The sequence below is a fragment of the Budorcas taxicolor genome, chromosome 9 (assembly GCF_023091745.1).
Source record: "Budorcas taxicolor isolate Tak-1 chromosome 9, Takin1.1, whole genome shotgun sequence".
NCBI classification, from domain to species: Eukaryota; Metazoa; Chordata; class Mammalia; order Artiodactyla; family Bovidae; genus Budorcas; species Budorcas taxicolor.
Window position 1 is genome coordinate 76,928,410 of NC_068918.1, and position 18,544 is coordinate 76,946,953.

General features: G+C 45.3%; 1 protein-coding gene across 1 annotated transcript in view; it reads left to right on the forward strand.

The window, feature by feature from the left end:
* Positions 1 to 18,544, forward strand: part of SASH1 (SAM and SH3 domain containing 1) — a 194,869-nt gene that overhangs the window by 147,160 nt on the left and 29,165 nt on the right. Inside the window, exons 9-10 of the mRNA XM_052645491.1 lie at positions 9,332 to 9,464; positions 14,614 to 14,960. Coding sequence (XP_052501451.1) covers positions 9,332 to 9,464; positions 14,614 to 14,960 — 480 coding nt within the window. The remainder of the gene's footprint in view (positions 1 to 9,331; positions 9,465 to 14,613; positions 14,961 to 18,544) is intronic.

Consider the following 18,544-nt stretch of genomic DNA (forward strand, 5'->3'; position numbering starts at 1 on the left):
AAATGGAAAAGAATATCATGATGTTCAATGTTGGCAATTGTGTGCAGAAATAGGTATTCTTTGTATACTCCTTGTGAGAATTTAAAACAACAAAATGTTTCTTATGAGCAAATTAATATGTATCAAAAGATTTAGCAATATGCCCATTCTTCACCCATCAATTCAACAATCTAACCACTTATTCTAAAAAAAACGATGTACTAGACACATTGAAAATTTTATGACACAGTGTTCATCAGAGTATTTTTATAATGCTGAAAAATTAGAAACATGCAAATGTTCCAGTGACTGAGAGCATTATTTAAGTAAATTATAGTAGGTTTCTATGACTGAATACCATTGAATCATTAATGCAGTGCTGTATTTTATTTGCTAAGTATTTGTTGATGTCGGCAGACATTCAAAACATTAATTTTTAAAAACAGGTTATAAAACAGTTTGAGCAGTATACATTGAGAACCCCAGTGTTTCTCCAAAGGAAACCTTGAGCACAACAAGGCCTCTCAAGGAGGGTCACAATTATCAGTGGGCACTTTGTTTCTGTTTACACCTGTGTTCATGTGAGGGAGGCTTTGGGGACCTTGATAGTGACTGTGACTGTGGGGGCTGAAGTCGCTAAAGATCACAAGGTCATTCTTTTTGTTTGTTTATTTTTAAAAAAGTAACAGAGGTGTATTGTGTGTGTGCGTGTGCATATGTGCGTGCACATGAAGAAATAAGCCAAAATGTTACTGATATTTCTGATCAGGAAAATATAAGCATTTTCTTTTTTCCTCTATCTATATCTTCCAAAATTTCTAATGAAAAATAGATCGTGTGTTAATAGGGTAAACAGTAAATGTTGCTGAAATACAGACAGAGAAATGGAAATGACAGTGCTCTTTGTCTTCTTGAAGTTTAGTGAAGGGCTAGTAATAGTGTGATAACATACTGAGCTCAGTCCCAAGATACTCTGTTGGCTGCTGTGCAACCACCTGGCATAAGGAAGATGAGGAAGAAGGCCAGGAAGGCTTTCCAGAAGAGGTGACACATGAACTGAATCGTGAAGGACGAGCAGGAGCTAGGGAAGTAGATGGGGCAGGCAGAGATCATCCCAGAAAGGAACCTGCAAGTGCAGAGGTGTGCAGGCACATGAGAGATGGGGTGACTGAGGTGCTGTGAGGAAGTCAGAGGATAAGAACCAGGTGCTGTGAGTGGCTGTTCCCACATATCCACATAGCTGAGCACAGCATACACAGAAGCTGGAGATGAGAGCTCTGACCGTGCAGGCCTACATTTCACAATATGGCCTTTGAACTTTGCTCTGGGGACCTAAAGAGCATTCCCTTAGGGTGGGAGTCAGATGCTCAAATCTGTCCTCTGCAAATTTGCACACCTCTTGTGTGCTGCGTGAGTTCAAGTCCACTACCCAGCGAGCAAGACCAGCGATGCTCCTCCTTCGTGAAGTGGATCTGCCCTGTTTCCTTCTTGCTTCCACCAAGAAACTTCCCAAGGGTGGCCTGCCTCAGCCTAGTTTTTCAAATATCCTGAGATTTCCTCTAATACAGAGCAAGGGCTAGGAGCTACGGGGCTGGAGAGTCTCAACTTCTTCAAATTGTGCATCTGCCAAAGGCCCACCATATGCACCCTGCATACATGGCTTTCCACATGAAGTGTCTCCATAAATACCTGACTTCTCCTGTCGCCATTAAAAAGGGTGAGTAAGGAGTAGGAGGCCACTGTGAGGACAAATAGGAGATAGGTCCTATCTATCAGCCGCCTCCCAGAACCTGGCTCATCAATGCCTGGCACCTGCGGTCTTACACGGTAGAGGCTTTGCAACCTAACAGGCTCCCCTCCCAGTCAAGGTCTCCCTTCATCTTCTCAGGAACCCCAGGAGGCTTGCCACTGCCTATTTTACAAATGATAGTTCACAAGTGGCTTAAAGGGGACCGCACCCTGTGTCTGTGGGACTCCTGTTTTCTGGCTCCGAGTGCCACTCAGAATCAGCTGTGCATCTCAACACGCTGCTCAGACTCAGCCTCAAACGTTGTCCATCATCACTTGCTTTCATGTGCTTTCCTTGCCTTTGCTTATCTACACGGGCACCTAAAACAGCAGTTTGTAAGAATTAAAATAGGTCTTGTTTGAATTCCGATCGGCAATAGAGAGACTGCAGCTGTAATAAGCACTAATTACCGAGCTCCAGTGGTCAGTTGTATGCAGTTATGTACACCATTTGTAAAAACAGCAGCACTTTAAGACAAATGTTAGTAGACCAAATGTACGTGGAGGTACACCAAACCCCATAGAAGTAGAGGGATTTGCTGGAGGACTTGGAAATTAATCCCAGGCTGTTCTAGCTCCAACATCGAGGAGTATTTCCCCACCATCTTTGGGGCATACACATTTTCTTAGTTTTCATGAAATGACAGAGAAATTCAAGTGAGATGTCTACTGACAGCCTTAAGGAATTCTAAGCACGATAATGCATGTGGTGTGGTTGTCAGTCTTGGGTGAAGAAAGCCCGGGTAGAGTTAGGGTGGTGCAGGAGGGAAGCCATGAAGCATCCCAGTCGTCCGCTGCCATTTACCATCTGGGAGACCAGGTCATGCGTGCAGATCCTTAGCCCAGAGCCTGGGAATTGCGAGTGTTCGATAAATCCAGGTGTTTGAAGTCTGACATTGGGAAAGCACCTGTCATCATTTGTGGTACATGTGGGGCTTTCCAGATGGTGGTGGGAAGGGGGCATATGTGAAACCAGAGAGGGCGTCAGGGAAACGGCTTTGTGAAATTGGGAAGAGGTAGCCTAGGGAAGAAAGTTCCATAAATGATGAGAGGAGACACTTTTGGAGGGCAGAAAAATTCAGGGAAAGGGAGTTTCGTGAAGAGTACACATGTGTGTGCTAAGTTGCTTCAGTCATGTCCGACTGTTTGTGGCACTATGGACTGTAGCCCACCAGGCTTCTCTGACCATGGGATTCTCCAGGCAAGCATCCTGGAGTGGGTTGCCATACCCTCCTCCAGGGGATCTTCTTCACCCAGGGATCGAACCCGAGTCTCTTATGTCTCCTGCATTGGCAGACAGGTTCTTTACCACTAGCGCCACCTGGGAAATCCTCATGCAGAGTGAGAGAAGCCCAAGGCGTCCAAGGAAGGAGAACAGGAAAGGTGCCCAGGAAAAGGAGCTCTGGTGGTCAGTGGTACCCCCCTGGGATCTCTGCTATGTGATGACCCAAAAAGAGCGGGGGGCGGCCCTTGAATAGTGTAAATAAAGATCTGCACGGTGGGAGAGGCACCGAGGAGTGAGCAGCTCAAACTGCAGTGGGAATACATGACTTCCCCAACTGAGTGAGTTTAGCCCTGAAAATAGACATGGCCTGCAACCCATGTCTTGGATTCTTTGTAGGGGTTTTCAGTCCTGCCTTTTGAAATGATGTTCTGTTGAAGTAGCAGCATGTGATGTCGCTCCCTAGACAGCCCTGAGAAAATTAAATGACCATCTTTTGACAGAATCCCCATGCTCAAATTTTAGAATCCAAGAGAACTCAGCTGCTCTGAAACAACTGATCATTGAAACAGGTAAGACAGTTTTAGAAGCATCAGTGAAGGAGAAACGTCCTACATTTACTCTAGTGGCTAAACCGGAAAGAATAAAAAGCAGGGAGAGAGGCAGAAAGTGACAACTTTAGGAGAAAAACCACAATCATAAGTTTTAATTCAGGAGTTTCAAAAATAGCCTTTGGAAGGTGTCTATTTTCAATTGCAACGACTCCCTTCAGGGGGTGTTGAGAAGACTTATCTGCAAAAGAGATCTTTTTTCAGTTCAGTCACTTTTGAGGGTGAGTCCTTGTCCCGGACTTGCTCAGATTCTCGCGTTCTTTTTTTTTTTTCTTTCTCTGGAATTCCATAGACAGTAATTAAGGAACTGGAGGCCAGCGGGAGGTCAGGGAGCCTTCGTCAGTGAAAACAGGGATTGTTTGCCACGTACAACACTCCCTTTTTTCCTTGTGGTGAATAGGAGATTTGCTTAGAGCTGATGACTTATGCCTTTCTTACAAGTTATGCAGTGAGCGAGGAACTGGGAGATCAGTCAGCAGGCAGCAAGCGGCTAATTGAAACCAGTGTCTTCACTTTCTTCGGATCGTAAGCTGTCCCGCGGAGCCTGCCCGATCATGTAACTCCCAGGGAGCATGGTCCGGGAGAGCCTCACCATCACTTTGCGATTACGGAGGGGTCGAGCGGGAGTGAAGACGCGCTCTGAGAGGGGAGGGGGTGGGGGTCCCGGACACGCTCAGCATCACCCCCGAGGCCTGCTCAATGCCGAAGCCGGTAAGTTTGCTGGACTCATTTCATGCCGAGGGGTGGGGGACCTGTACTTCTGTCACTTCAAGTAAAAGCTTTTCTCATTATTCCTGACTATGGTGCTTCCCCCTTTCCTGATCAAGTTCCTCTTGATTCTTCCTTCTAGTCCCTTACTTACTTCCCTACCTTGTAACCCAGAGCATTCTTTCCTAGCTTGCTCATTCAAGACTAAGGCGTAGGTTTGAGGGGGAGAGGAGTGATTATTACTGAGAATAAAGCAGGATACGAGGGGTTGGGTGTACATGGGTTGGGAGCTTAGTTGCCACTCGCGGAGGCTTTTCACGCGGAAGACTTGGCTTCGGGCAGTGTTGCAAACGGCTTTTCTCCTAAAGAAGATCGGTTTCCTTCTCCTAACATGAAGGTTTAGTACCAGTGGCATCGTGTGAATTTCACAGGCGAATACCTTGCCAATTTCAGAATACTTTTCAGGAGTGCATAAATGTAGTGTTCCCTGCGTGGCTCCGGGGGAGATACGTTGACTTAGTCGGGACATGTTTGGAGCTGGGGAAGCAAGCTGAGTGAGTGTGTTTCTGCAGAAGGCGCAGTTGTAATCCTGTGCTCAGCAAGGTCTCCAGCGGTCCCCCGAAGGGTGGTAGTTGCTCCGTGCAAGTTCAGATTAGTCTTTGTCACAAGAGGTTCCTGCTTTGCCTGCAGGACTCTGCCACGCAGCTTTTGGAAAGCGTTTGTTCCAGTGCATCACCGTTTGCCAGAACTGTCTGTTACAAGGTCAGGGGCAAGTGAAGCATCTGTTACGACCTGCAGTGACAGGCCTCAGTTTGATCAGTAAGGCCATGCTTTCAGTTTGCTCCAGCACACGCATTTTTGTATTTACAGATGCTATTAATTGTGTTCCCTTTTTTTCTGATTATCCTTAATGTAGCTGTGTTATAAAAAGTTCTCCGCGCTGGCTCCCCCGTGTCTTTCCCATTAGAACATTGCACATGTGTCAAGGACGCACATATTCCAGAAGAAGCTGAGAAAGAGGGAGGCTCCACCCTCTGTTGCAAGCCAAACGGGGCCCATAGTCTCCTCATTCAGCACCCTGGCGGGAGAATGGTGTACTCTCTCTTTAAAGCAGCTATAGTTTTGTGCCTTGGCTTGGTCAATTTGTTATGGTTTAAAACTGTGGAGCCAGCTGTCTGCAATCTGATGTAATGTTGCCATGGAAACCAGAAATGAAACACTTAAGCATTCACCACAGAATTACTACATATAGCATTAGCCAAAGTAATTAAAAGTTGAGCCATATGGGCTTTCTGGTGGAAAAATCTGCAAGACGGAGGTTGGAAATCAAATGTTTCTATTTACAATATTGTAAATCCACTTTTCCACATCCTCTGGTGGGATAAATCTATTGCCTTTTCTACTAAAGGTTTAGAGGTGAAGGGTTGTATACAGATGATTGAGTTTCCACCTTCTAATTTAGAATCTGGTCAAATTAAGGTTTATTTTAGTACTCTGACCTGGGCCAAGACAGGGAGGGTAGGCGATACCATCTTGTGTTTGAATGTGTATAAACATATACTGTTATTTTTTTTCTCTTTAGTTTATTTAAAGCCTGGTTTTATAATAGCATTGAGTCTATTTCCTGGAATCAGTCATTCATTTTATATTCAATGCAGATTTCCTTCATTTTCTACAAAGTTCCTCTAAGTATGAGGGTTTCCTTTATATACATATATCTATTTCTTAATTTTAAAAAACTTAAAAGAGATTCTCACACCCCCATCTCACACATACATTTCTGGGGGTGTGTTTTCTGAATAAAAAGACAAGTCTCTTTTTTCCAACATTTCAGAAGTGGCACGTGCGTATTTAAAAGGAGAAACATGAAATGAGGAATTTAAGCTTTACTGCCTAGTTTAAAAGAAAAATGCATGCCGTTTACAGAGTCTTTATGTTGAAACAGCTGGAGAGGATTTTTTTAAGGCAAATATTTCACAACTCTTCTTCCTCTGGACCCAGGAGGAAGTGAGAAGTCAACACCTCTCTCAATAAAAAGTATCCTTGGGATATACTGTTTACCTCCAGTGACTTCTGGGCTCACAAAGAGGAGATTTTCTATTTTAAAAATGATGATAATAAGATATACATATATTTCTTGAATGACTGATTTTATCCTACATTTCTCTTCGTATAAATAGTGCTGTGTCATCTATCTTGTCTAGTATCCCCAAACATGCTACTGCAAAGAAAGTTATTGGTTGCCATGATTTGTGATTTGTCAGTGGCAAATGCCTCCAAACTTTTAATTTTTTTCAAGAAAAATAAAAATAATAATTCAAAATTCTGAAGAGTCCTCCCTCAAAAAATAGATGGAACATGTGAAAGTAATGAAATAAGTACCTGGAATATGTTCTTTTTTACCCCAGTGAATTTGAGAAGAGGAAAGTAGAGCTGGTGGGGATGGGGAGGTATCATTGCCTTTAAATCTGTTGTCCTGGTTTAACTATTTTGATTTCTTCCTGAAAATTTCCTTCCGTTAGTGCGTTTCCTACAAGTGATTTGTATCTTTATGACTCAAGATTTTTGTGTTGTCCCTTTCCAGATCCTCTTTCTCTTTTTACTCCCCTTCCCACCCCTACACACACCCATGCACACTGCCACCAGCAACCCCAAGCTAGGTATGAGTGATATTCATTCTACGATGTAACTTCCTGAATCTTGCTTATGAACAACCTGTGCTTATTTCGGGGCTTCCCAGGTGGTGCTAGTGGTAAAGAACCTGTCTGCCAATGCAGGAGATGTAAGAGACGTTGGTTCGATCCCTGGGTTGGGAAGATCCCCTGGAGGAGGGCATGGCAACCCACTCCAGTATCCTTGCCTGAAGAATCCCTTGGACAGAGGAGCCTGGCAGGCTACAGTCCATATCCCATGGATAGAGGACCCTGGCAGACTACAGTCCATAGGGTCGCAAGAGTTGGACACGACTGAAGCAACTTAGCATGCACACACACATATGCTTATTTCATTTCCACGTGACTTCAGAATTTTTAATGTGAGGGTTATAGACAGTCTAGATTTGTAGGTACAGAAACTTTCCGTGGTCAAATGTTGACTCTTCTTCTATTAGAAGTACTTGGTTTTTGAGAGACATCATCAAGGAGGCAGAATGTTTTTCAGTGTTTATGTGTAATTCCATGCACTGTGGTTTTGTTCAGGTGCTGATTACCCAGAATGAGGGGTTAACCAAGTTCTCATTCCTCTGGTTGACCAGTCTGACTGTCCCATCATACACCAGCAAGTCATGCAAGAAAAAGTAAAGTTCCAATCAGACAAATATATAGTAGAAGCTGTACTTATTATTTTAATGTGTTACCTTTTAAGTTTTAGACCAAATGCATTAAGCATGATGGCCAGCATGCAATGTATCCTCCTTCCACGATTATCTGGGGGCCTAATTTCTGCTCTTCATTACCAGCAGTTAACTTTAATTCTGAAATGTGTATGCAATATTTTACCTAGGACCTTTTTTTTTAAGAGAGAAATTGGATGTAGGTACTGATATACTTCACAGAAGGAAAGTCTGAGAAATACCCCTCTCCTGATGACTTGCCGTTTCATGGGTTATAATAATTATTCTTTAAGGAGTGAATGGTTTACTTATAGTCTTGCAGGGAGAAAGTACAATGGCTCCAATGCTGGGAACCCCAGGGCCACGACAGAGGCCAGGAAGTGGGTTGTATATCCCTGACAGAGGGCCAGAGTGCTTACAGAAATATTTGTGGACTCACAGCAGACACTATTTTTCTGCCTAAGTAATTACTAGAATCCCTACCTCATTTCCTCTTGAACTGTTCTCTGCTCACTCTTGCTTCCCAATTTAGCTTCTATAAAATGGGGATTCGTGAGAGCATTTCTTCGAAGTGGGGAGGTCTCCGTATTAGACTCGGGTTCGGAGATGTGGTTTGGTTTTGGTAGGAGGCATGTCTCTCCCCGCTCTGTCATCGAGCTAGGTTGGAGGGAACCGAGGGAAGGTTGGTGGCAGGATGTGTGGGGTGAGCTGGAGCGGCTCAGAGCCGCCTGGGCTGTGCTGAGCCTGCGCACTTCCGCCCGGCTCTGTGCCCCCAAGGATGCCGGCGCACCCGGCTCGGGCAGCACGTCCATTGACTTGGAGCCTTCTTTTGCTTTTTCCACATTTTGAGCAGATAAAACAGAGGAAGCTGCCTGTTGAATGTTGGAGCTGACTTGGAAACGAAAGCCTCATTTTGTTCACAAGGAAAGGATTGTTTTTCGCTTGGGTCATTGCTGCAGAGACTTTTTTTCCCCCCGTCTCTGTAATGTTTGATACTTGAGGGAAAACAGCTGGGCTGAGCATTCTTGAATCACTGCAGAACTGAAATGGGATGCTGGGGAATATGGACTGGACTGTATGGCTGAAAAGGTCAGCTTTTTCCCTTGTCCCTCGTGGAGGAATGCAGGCTCTTTCCCTAGGCTCTCCTTGGGAACTCTTGGAAGGAGCTGCGAGAGGCGGAAGGAGGGATGGGAGACAGTCCCCACAAATGGGACCGAGGATGGCTTTTTGCATTTCTTCCGTTTTCCTGCCCTGCTGTTTTTGATTTTTGGGGAGGACTGGAACAAGTCAACAGAGTCTGGGTTTGGAGAAGTAGTCGATGACCACGTTAAACAGCAAGCCCTGATGGGCCAGGCAGAGGAGAGGCTGGCCCAAAGCACAGCAGTGTAACTGGAATTACAGGGCCTGCCTAGGGGAGCGTCCTGCCGGAGCTCTCTCTAAGAGAACCGGGAATGCATTGAGACAAATGCACCCCAGGCCAGGCCAGGCCATTGGTGTGTGTGGGGGTGCCTAGGACCTAATTATTCACCAAATTAGACCTTAAGATGATGGTACGTGTCTTTCTATGAACCTGTTGGGCGGCTTTGTTGGTGCCCCAAGTTCAGCTGCAGAGCTGCCAGAGTTAAGACTGGCAGTGAGGCAGAGCTCCGCCCAGCAATTATCTGATTAACTTTTCTTTTGTTTCTTTGCCAGTCAAGAGAACAGTCGGAGGATGAGACCGAGGAGTCGGTGAAGTTTAAGAGGTTGCACAAGCTGGTAAACTCCACTCGCAGAGTGAGAAAGAAACTCATCAGGGTGGAAGAAATGAAAAAGCCCAGCACAGAAGGTAACAAAGCAAACTCTGCCCTGCTTATTCCAAAGCAAGTCATCTGGGGTCCGTCTCTCAGTAGAAAACATGAAAGTGGAAAAATGGGTTCTGGCCGAGGCTGGCAGAGGGGGAATTTGGGATTGCATGTGAGGAAGGCAGCACTGAGTACCTTCTGGAATGTAGGATCCTGGCCTCCAGCATTCCGGAGGCTTAGTTATTTAAATATTACAAAGATGGGGCATGGCTAGTGTATGGCAATGAAATCTTCTCAAGATGTGGTCCAGCTTTCATTTGGACCGTATACCATTTATATAAACTTTTATTTTAGAACATCTGAGTGTGAGCCTCAGCTCCTAAAGGACTATGGTTCTCACCCAGTGAATTTAGTCCAAATTTAATATATCTCCACCTCAAACATCTAACAAACAAGGCACTTGTTTCAGATCTCTGAGGGATGATTTCTTCTTCCTGTTAACGATCTCAAGTCTCAGTTCCAAAGAGGCTTTAAGGACCTCCCATTCTAAGTGCTTTAAGAGCCAGGTTCCTGGCCAAGCCACTCATCAGATGAAGCCATAATGTCAAAAGGGACATGAACTTAGATTTATTATATTGAATAGTTAACCTTTGAAGTGTAATTATGACAGTTTAAATCTCAACCGTGTCTGTCTTTCTTATTGTTAGTAAAGTGCATTTGCAGCACCTTGTAAAAGTCTCCCCAAAAGTTAGAAAAGAGTAAAATTTCCTGTTTGGGAAACAATTAGTGATTGAAAGAAATGCTAGAAAGGATTTTTTATTCTTTTTAAAAGCACGTGACTTGTTAAAATGTCACATTGACATTGTGGGGAAGTTCAAAATTGTAACATGTAGATTTAAAGAATGCCATTGTAGAGGCTCTTTTTTTGTACCTAAATCAAATCGCACCTTGCAGGGAACTGAACTTGCCTTTCTTTACGTAGATGAGGGTTTCTGTTGCTCTTTTTGGTGTTTTGACATTTTTTTTTTTGATGTAATTATTTATTGGTTTTAATCCTCTGGAGGAATACTGAAGGCCAGGGGGTTACTATGGGAAAGTGGAGATGGAAAGGAAAGGGGAAGGAGACAAGAGAAGCAGGGAAAGAGACACTATCTGCTTTATGGCCAGTTTCTTACACTTAGAGTTCTGTTTAATTCCAGGGTTGCATCTGGGTGTCTTTTGCATGGTAATTGCAGGTGCGGTGCTGTTTACATTTGGCTGTTTTAATACCTGCCTGTCTGTCATGGATCCACAGAACAGAACACACAGTCTGACTTCCTCTCCCGTGGCAGGTCTACTGAAGTCACACACAGTGTCGTTTGGTAATATCAAGTAGGAACATATGGAATTGCCATCATTCAACCTTGGGAGCATCTCATTTTAAAACAAACCTCATGCATAGTTGCCAATGCATAAATTGGTGGGTCTTGTCCATAAATGAGATAAATGGGTGAAGTGCATGGTCCCATGCCTACCACCCAGGAGCCCCTTTGTATGTGATAGTCATGTGTGTTGGGGCTTATAAAAGCACAGAAATATTCTCACTTGTGTGTTTATGTCAGAATCAATCGATTCAGCTATCTCTGAGAGGCGTAGTTGAGAAAAAGGGAAAGTGTACCAAAAGAGGTTGCTATAGGGTAAAAGGTAATGACTCTATGGACTTTCAGCATAGAGTTTTGGTTCATCTGGGCATGAATTAGATGTCATAGATGGAAGATGGATTTGGTGAGTTTAATCCCAAGTGGCAGTTCTGGGGTCCAGCATCTGGGGTGCTGTTGACCAGGCTTGCCGCTGTCACCAGGAGAGGCCCCAGGTGTGTGTACAGCTTAGGGCATCTGCTGCAGGCTGCCCCCAACATCACCGTGCTAGATTGGAACTCCTCCATGCTCTGCATGGTAGAATTCTTCCTCATTAGCAAGAGAGCTTGTGCTGGTACAGAGAGGTCACCTGGGCACCTTCTTTGCAAAGCTGGAGAGATTCGTAGTTCCCACAATCCCTCCTTCTGCCCCTGGACCTTCAAAGAGTTGATCCTTTTGACTTCCGCATGCCTGTGCCAATGCTAAGTTGTTTGAATAATAACGAGCATTTCCTGAGAGCCTTCCGTGTGCCAGCCACTTTGCTAAACACTTCAGATTTTATTGTAATATGTCATCTTACAGCTCCTTGTAATATGTCATCTTCAGAATACTCACCAGAGGCAGACACTGATGCTGCCCTCATTTGTGAAATGAGGAAACTCAGATGGACACAAAGAGGGGAAGTAATGTACTCATGGTCACCGAGCCAGGTGGACAGAGCCTTGGAATTAAGTCTGCGCAGCCTAACTCCTCTAGATCCTGGGTGTGCTCTCTGCTCCCACCCCATCTCTCACTCCCCAGCTTTGAAGTCTTGGAAAAGCCCAGAGAGTTAAAATTCGTCACTCAGGCTTACTCTTGTAACTAGAGTAGTGAGTCCTTATATGGTGCGTGGGTGACCCCAAACAATATGACATTGCAGGCCAGGGTAGTGCCCTTTATCCAGTCATTTCTGTGTCTTTTCCCTTCCTTCATTACTCCAGTTCACCTGTAACCTGCTAATGAATCACTAGCTTTTGTACAGTGTTGTTCAGCATACAAAGTACCTTTACCTATCTCTTTTCATTTAATTTTATCCTCTCAATATCCTTATAATAGATATCACTACAATAGGTAGGCCTTGGGAATTCCCTGGTGGTCCAGTGATTAGGACTTGGCACTTTTCACTGCTGTGGTCCAGGTTGAATCCCTGGTCAGGAAACTAAGATCCTGCCAGCTTCATGGCGTGGCCATTAAAATAAAATAAATACAGGTAGGCATTATTACAGGTGAGGAAACAGACTCAGAGAGATGAAGTAGTTGTCGACGATGGTGGAGACGGTGAGTGGCATGGCCAGAGCTAGAATCTGTGTTTTTGGCTTTAAGTCATCTCATACCTGCCTCCTTCCTCCTGTCAAAATGACCTACTCTCATCTCAGCTGAGCAAGAAGCAACTCATACACCAGATGATGATGAAGTTGCGCACATCTTGGTGGCTGTTCTTCCAGTATGATAGGTGTACTTTCAAGTCACACGTAAATGGGAGAAGTAATACCCTAAACCCCAAGGACTCCAGCATGGACTGGGATTTCAGGCCTTGGCTCTGGCAAGGATGGAAGAACCCATACCACATGAGGACTGCCCATAGCACAGGCTAAGGTGTCCTCTTTGGAATTGTTTGCCCTGTTTCCCTGCACACTCTTTACCAGATGCTGCCGTGCCAGAACCAGGAAGTGGAGCTACTTACGTCATGGGCATGTGTGAACCAGCTGGTTCCAAACTCATACGTGACACGGAAGTATTGGAATCTCTGATGACAGCCCCAAATACAGAATCTAGAAAATTTCCAGAACAGTTCTGAGTGATAGGTCCTTAACTTCCCCAAATCCCCTTAAGACCTTAAGGACCTTTGCACACCTCCATGGACACTTGGGCTAATGTGAAGTCATGATCTGTTATTGGACTATTTTTAGGGAGCAGTCTGCTGTTGGGCTGCCCCTGTCCCCAGGCTGTGCCATTCAACCTGATCACCTCACTCCTGGTAGTGGAGGGTAGGCTGTATCTGGAAGAGGTTGCCGTATTTTATTTCCAGCAACATATGGCCGCTTGGTCTCTAGTCTATGTTACTCAGGTGTCCTGAAGAGGGAATAGGAAGCATTCTAGTCTGATCAGTGTCCATCAGAACCATAGCCCTGGGTTTTAAACTTCTTTGAAAGATCCAAGAATAATTCTCGAGTGAATATATTTGTGCTGCAGATTGTGGAGAGCTTCGAACCGGATATGTTTTTAGTCTCTCTCTCCCCACCACTATCTCCTTGACCTCAAAGTCAGTCTTGGGCTGTATTTAATAGCAACTTTTTTTCTCTTTATATTTGTAACTGTAATTCCCATCAGTTGGAAAAATAAAGAAATTTCTGGAACTTTAAAAGCCTGTTACCGGTCACTCATCTTTACCCCACTCTGGAGAAAGCTGTCCTTTTCCTTTATCACTGACATTTAGCCACACACTGGCACCCTCGTCCCAGCTGGTATATTTAGTGCCATCCTTCTGTTCCAAGGAACTTGGTATTTTTTCCTCTTCACAATTCAGCTGGCAAGAAGCCGCAGTGCTCAAAAGTTTCCTTATATCGATAATTAAAGGGACAAGAGCCAGTTAGGATCACTACACCCAGAGTTTGACCTACTTCTTTTCTCACATCTGTTCACATAACACATGCAGAAAAGAACTCAGTTTTCCTGCCAGCAAGTCCAAACCTTTCCACTGGGCTCTGAAAGGCTTGGCTGGATACCTGGCTCCAGTGAAGGCTTCAAGAGCTGGAATCCTTGAGACGAAATGGAACACTCCATGAGGCTGCCTGCGTGTCCAGGCCCTTAAACGCCCTTGCCGCTTTGTAGCAGGGCCTGCGTTGATGGGAATGCCTGGCTTGGATCATCCAGTTCCCCAGCTTTTAGTGTTTAGCCTGTCAAGCAGGGACCATTTGTCAGTTGCGTTTGCAGGCTGTGACCCTTTATGGTGCTTCTTCACCCTAACTTCTCCCTTGGTGATTTAATTACTTAAATGGCACGTGTACCAATAAAAAAAATCGCTGTCAGCCACATGGCATTCGTCTCACTCTGACTGTAAAAAGCCACCCAGATCAACAGGAGCACCTCTCAGAAGGGAGAATGATTCTGATTCTTAGCTTCTGAGGAATGCACTGACATACTGGGGAGGATAATGATCGTTAAATCCTAAGGAATACTGTGTTATGGGTGGGCTTAGAGTTTCCAAGTGGCATTTTTAATAGGTCTGTAAAGGTGTTTGGTCTACAAAGACACTGAGAGGAGGGGGAGGGGCAGAAAACACATCTGAAACCTTTTAACATTAGCCTTGCATGAAACCATTTATTTGCTCAGTTTATTTTCTTTTTTATATGCATTTATGTAAGCGGGAACCAGGTTTATGGGAGGTAAGTGATTGTGGAAGTGGGTTGTACTGGCTGTGCTGGCTGGCCTGACTAGCTGCTTTTTTGCGGGGGCTGAGGGATCTAAAGACAAGAATGCAAGGGTGTGTTGACAGGAGCCCCTGACCATGTGTGTGTGTGTGTGTGTTTCCCTTCAGGCGGGGAGGAACAGGTGTTTGAGAATTCCCCGGTCCCAGATGAAAGGTCCGCCCTGTACTCCGGCGTGCACAAGAAGCCCTTTTTCTTTGATGCTTCTCCTGAGAAACCCCCAGAAGATGACTCAGACTCTCTCACCACTTCTCCATCGTCCAGTAGCCTGGACACCTGGGGTGCTGGCCGCAAATTGGTCAAAACCTTCAGCAAAGGAGAGAGCCGGGGCCTGATAAAGCCCCCCAAGAAGATGGGGACATTCTTCTCGTACCCGGAAGACGACAAGGCTCAGAAGGTGTCCCGCTCCCTCACCGAGGGGGAGATGAAGAAGGGGCTCGGGTCCCTGAGCCACGGGGTAAGTACCGATGGTCTCTGCTTCTATGACAGCCACCGTCGGCGACACCACCTCCTGGCGTCCCTGGAGGAGGTGCAGAGTGTCCGGAAGCAGATCCGCTTGAAGAAGACAGACGCTAATCACTCGTGTTCCAGAGCTTTCCTCTGCCAGCGCCCCTCCAGGAAGGGCGTCCACAGTGCCACCTGCGACCTGCAGCTGCTCCGGCAGAAACCCAAAGGGGGCGGGGGCTGCGGCGGCCCCAGCAGGAGGGCGCGCGGGCGCCCCGCGGTCAGCGAGTTCAATGTCACCTACGTGGTGGAGCGCAGCCTGTACAGCCACCTGAACCTGACCCAGCTAGTGCGTCCTGCCTCGGACAGGACCCTGAGCAAGGCCGAGAAGCAGGACCTGAGGCGGTGCTTGCTGGAGGAGGAGGAGGAGGCCAAGAGGAAGTGGGCCGCCACGGTGGACCGCTGTACTAAAAGGGTTCTCTTGAGAATCCACCAGAAGTCTGTGAGTCACCCAGATGGTCCCGGGATGGCCTTGTCATTTCTGTGACGTTCAGTCAAGCATTATGGCCTCTCTTGCTGGGAGCCTGGCTCCCTCCCCCTCTTCTCCTGGTCCCTCACTCCATCACCTCCATTCCTAACCCCACTTCTCTTAAAGGAATCGCTCCTTCCTTCTTTCTCATCTGCCCTCTTGCCAGCTGAAGCTGTTGGATTTTTAATGCAAGTCGCTTAGTCGTGTCCGACTCTTTGCGACCCCATGAACTGACCATACACTCCGTGGGATCCTCCAGGCCAGAATCCCGGAGTGGGTGGCCGTTCTGTTCTCCAGGGAAATCTTCCAAACCCAGGGATCGAACTCGGGTCTCCCGCATTGCAGGCGGTTCTTTACCGTCTGAGCCACCAGGGAAGCCTTTAAAACTAAACATTGAAACTGATTCAGAGAAGGGCTCTCAGAGTACAGGGTGGGGTTTAGCCTTCTAGAAGTGGCTGCCTTGAGTCCCAGCCATCCTATCACTTGACCACAAGACACTGATTCAAAACAGAAGGACGTTTTGCCCTACAAGGAGGTGTCTCTTCTCCAGTTAATTAGAACAATAAGAACTAGCTCACAGTAGATGGGCACCACCGTGCTCACCAATTTAAAAACCATTGTGAAATACATTTATGTCTGGGGGACAAAGGGAAAGTTCTCCAGTCTAAAAGGAAAGAAAAATTAGAGCTCTTTTGTTTTACTTAAGTATATTTGATGTGCTTATCTTTTTAAACAAAAGGGCCTTCCACTGCCCCATAGATTCTTCTGTACCTAGCAAGGAATAAAGTACTGACTTTCAAATAAAGAAAATGGTCTTCAATTTCATTACTGAATTGAGACTTGGTGAAATTTATTTTTAGGGCAAGACTTATATTGAACTGGAGAATATAAATATTTCCCCGTGGAAATTACCACTCAACTTTTAGTTTGCACAAGAGCCTATATAAAACGGCACAGGATGAGGCTGAACTGTGGGCTTGTGGCCCCTGGCGCCCTGCTTAATCCACCTGGGGCTGCTGGCCTGTCCCCTTTCAAAGGTCTGAAGGAATAGACTGTGTTGCTGCCTCCCATGGTGGCTTCTCCCAGAGTTCTTCACATATGTAAGGTGTACTTCCCAGGGTGGTTACTGTAATCTAAATTCATTCAATCAAGTTCTGTTTCTGGGGTCAGTGCCATCCTTATAGAATGCTTACATCTGTACCAGCCCTTAGGTCTTCCAAATATCCCCACGCATTGCCTTTCTTGCTAGGTCTTACTTTCCATTTTTTTTCACCTTCTTGTAAATCTTGCAACACTTTTAATATTATCAGTAACAGCTTTTGCTCTGGTTCTGTGTCTTGGCAGCAGTTGTGGTTGGTTTTGTTTTTGTTGTAAAGTAATAGTTCTTTGTTACTATTTCTTGTTATCACCCCTTCAGTTCTGACCCACAGATCTTTTGGAAAATACTTGTGGCCACCTAGTCTTGGTATAATTTGTTGTTGTTTTTTTAACTTTCAGAGGTGTTCTGCCTAGTTTATTTGCCTGTGTACCTTGACAGATCAGATCCACTTCTCTGTGAACTGATGGCTCACCCCTGTGAGTTTAAATCAGATAATATGGAGGAGTTTTGCAACTGAGTGACTTGAGTTGGTCACTCATATATCCCTTATATTATTTATATTGTTAATGATACAACTTCCTCAGGACCTTCTCTTTAGAAGTGATATTTGCATCGGTGGGCCCGTGATTAATTCTTCACTGATGCTGAGTATGGACATTTGGACGAGCTTGTTTTCATGTACTGACTCCGCCACTTGTAAAAGTGGCACTCTGGAACCTCTGTCCCCAGCATCAACCTGACACTAGGTGCTTTTTGAAATACTGTGAGCTTGAGGCAGTACTGGACAGTTTTAATACTCGCTGAAATTACATGTTCAGTGCTAAAGTAGAAATTTGAACATACCGTTTCTTGTAGTTGTACAATCAAGAAAATGAAATTTAATTATTCAGAGAACATCAGTTCAGTTCAGTTCAGTCGCTCAGTTGTGTCCGACTCTTTGCGACCCCATGAATCGCGGCGCGCCAGGTATCCCTGTCCAGCCCCAACTCCCGGAGTTCACTCAGACTCACGTCCATCGAGTCAGTGATGCCATTCATCCATCTCATCCTCTGTCATCCCCTTCTCCTCCTGCCCCCAATCCCTCCCAGCATCAGAATCTTTTCCAATGAGTCAACTCTTCGCATGAGGTGGCCAAAGTACTGGAGTTTCAGCATTAGCATCATTCCTTCCAAAGAAATCCCAGGGCTGATCTCCTTCAGAATGGACTGATTGGGTCTCCTTGCAGTCCAAGGGACTCTCAAGAGCCTTCTCCAACACCACAGTTCAAAAGCATCAATAGGGGAGTGTTAGTGTTTTTGTTTTTCCTGTTGTTGTTTTTGGCCATGCTGTGTGGAGTATGAAGTCTTATTTCCCCAACCTGGGATCAAACCCATGGCCCCTGCGGTAGACTGCTAAGTCACTTCAGTCATGTCCGACTCTGTGTGACCCCATAGACGGCAGCCTACCAGGCTCCCTCATCCCTGGGATTCTCCAGGCAAGAACACTGGAGTGGGTTGCCATTTCCTTCTCCAGCCTGCGGTAGAAGCACAGGCTTTAACCCCTGTTGTTAAATATTTTAACAACAGAAGAAGGGTTTTCGTTTTTGTTTTTAAGAGGTTAAGATAATTTCTTTGCTTGGTTCACTTAAGTCTTTTCCATTCTTCTTGTCATATCTCTCTTTCATTTTATTCAAAAGTATACTTTCCTTTACTCTTCAACCTTGATCTTTTTGTCTTTCAAATTATGCCATATTTGCTTGATGAAACCTCAGGGAAATGACAATGCTTTGTACTCACTGGAAACAGTCATTTGTCTTGCTTTTTATTTGGTCATTCAATTTTGTTTGGGGGAACAGACATGCATGACATTTTGGAATTTTGTCCATTAAAAAAAATCCAACCTCCCCCCAAAACATGTTTTCAACTGCATGACCATTCCATTGACTGGCTCTCCTCATCCACAAGCATCTATCTAAAATTTTCTTGTAATT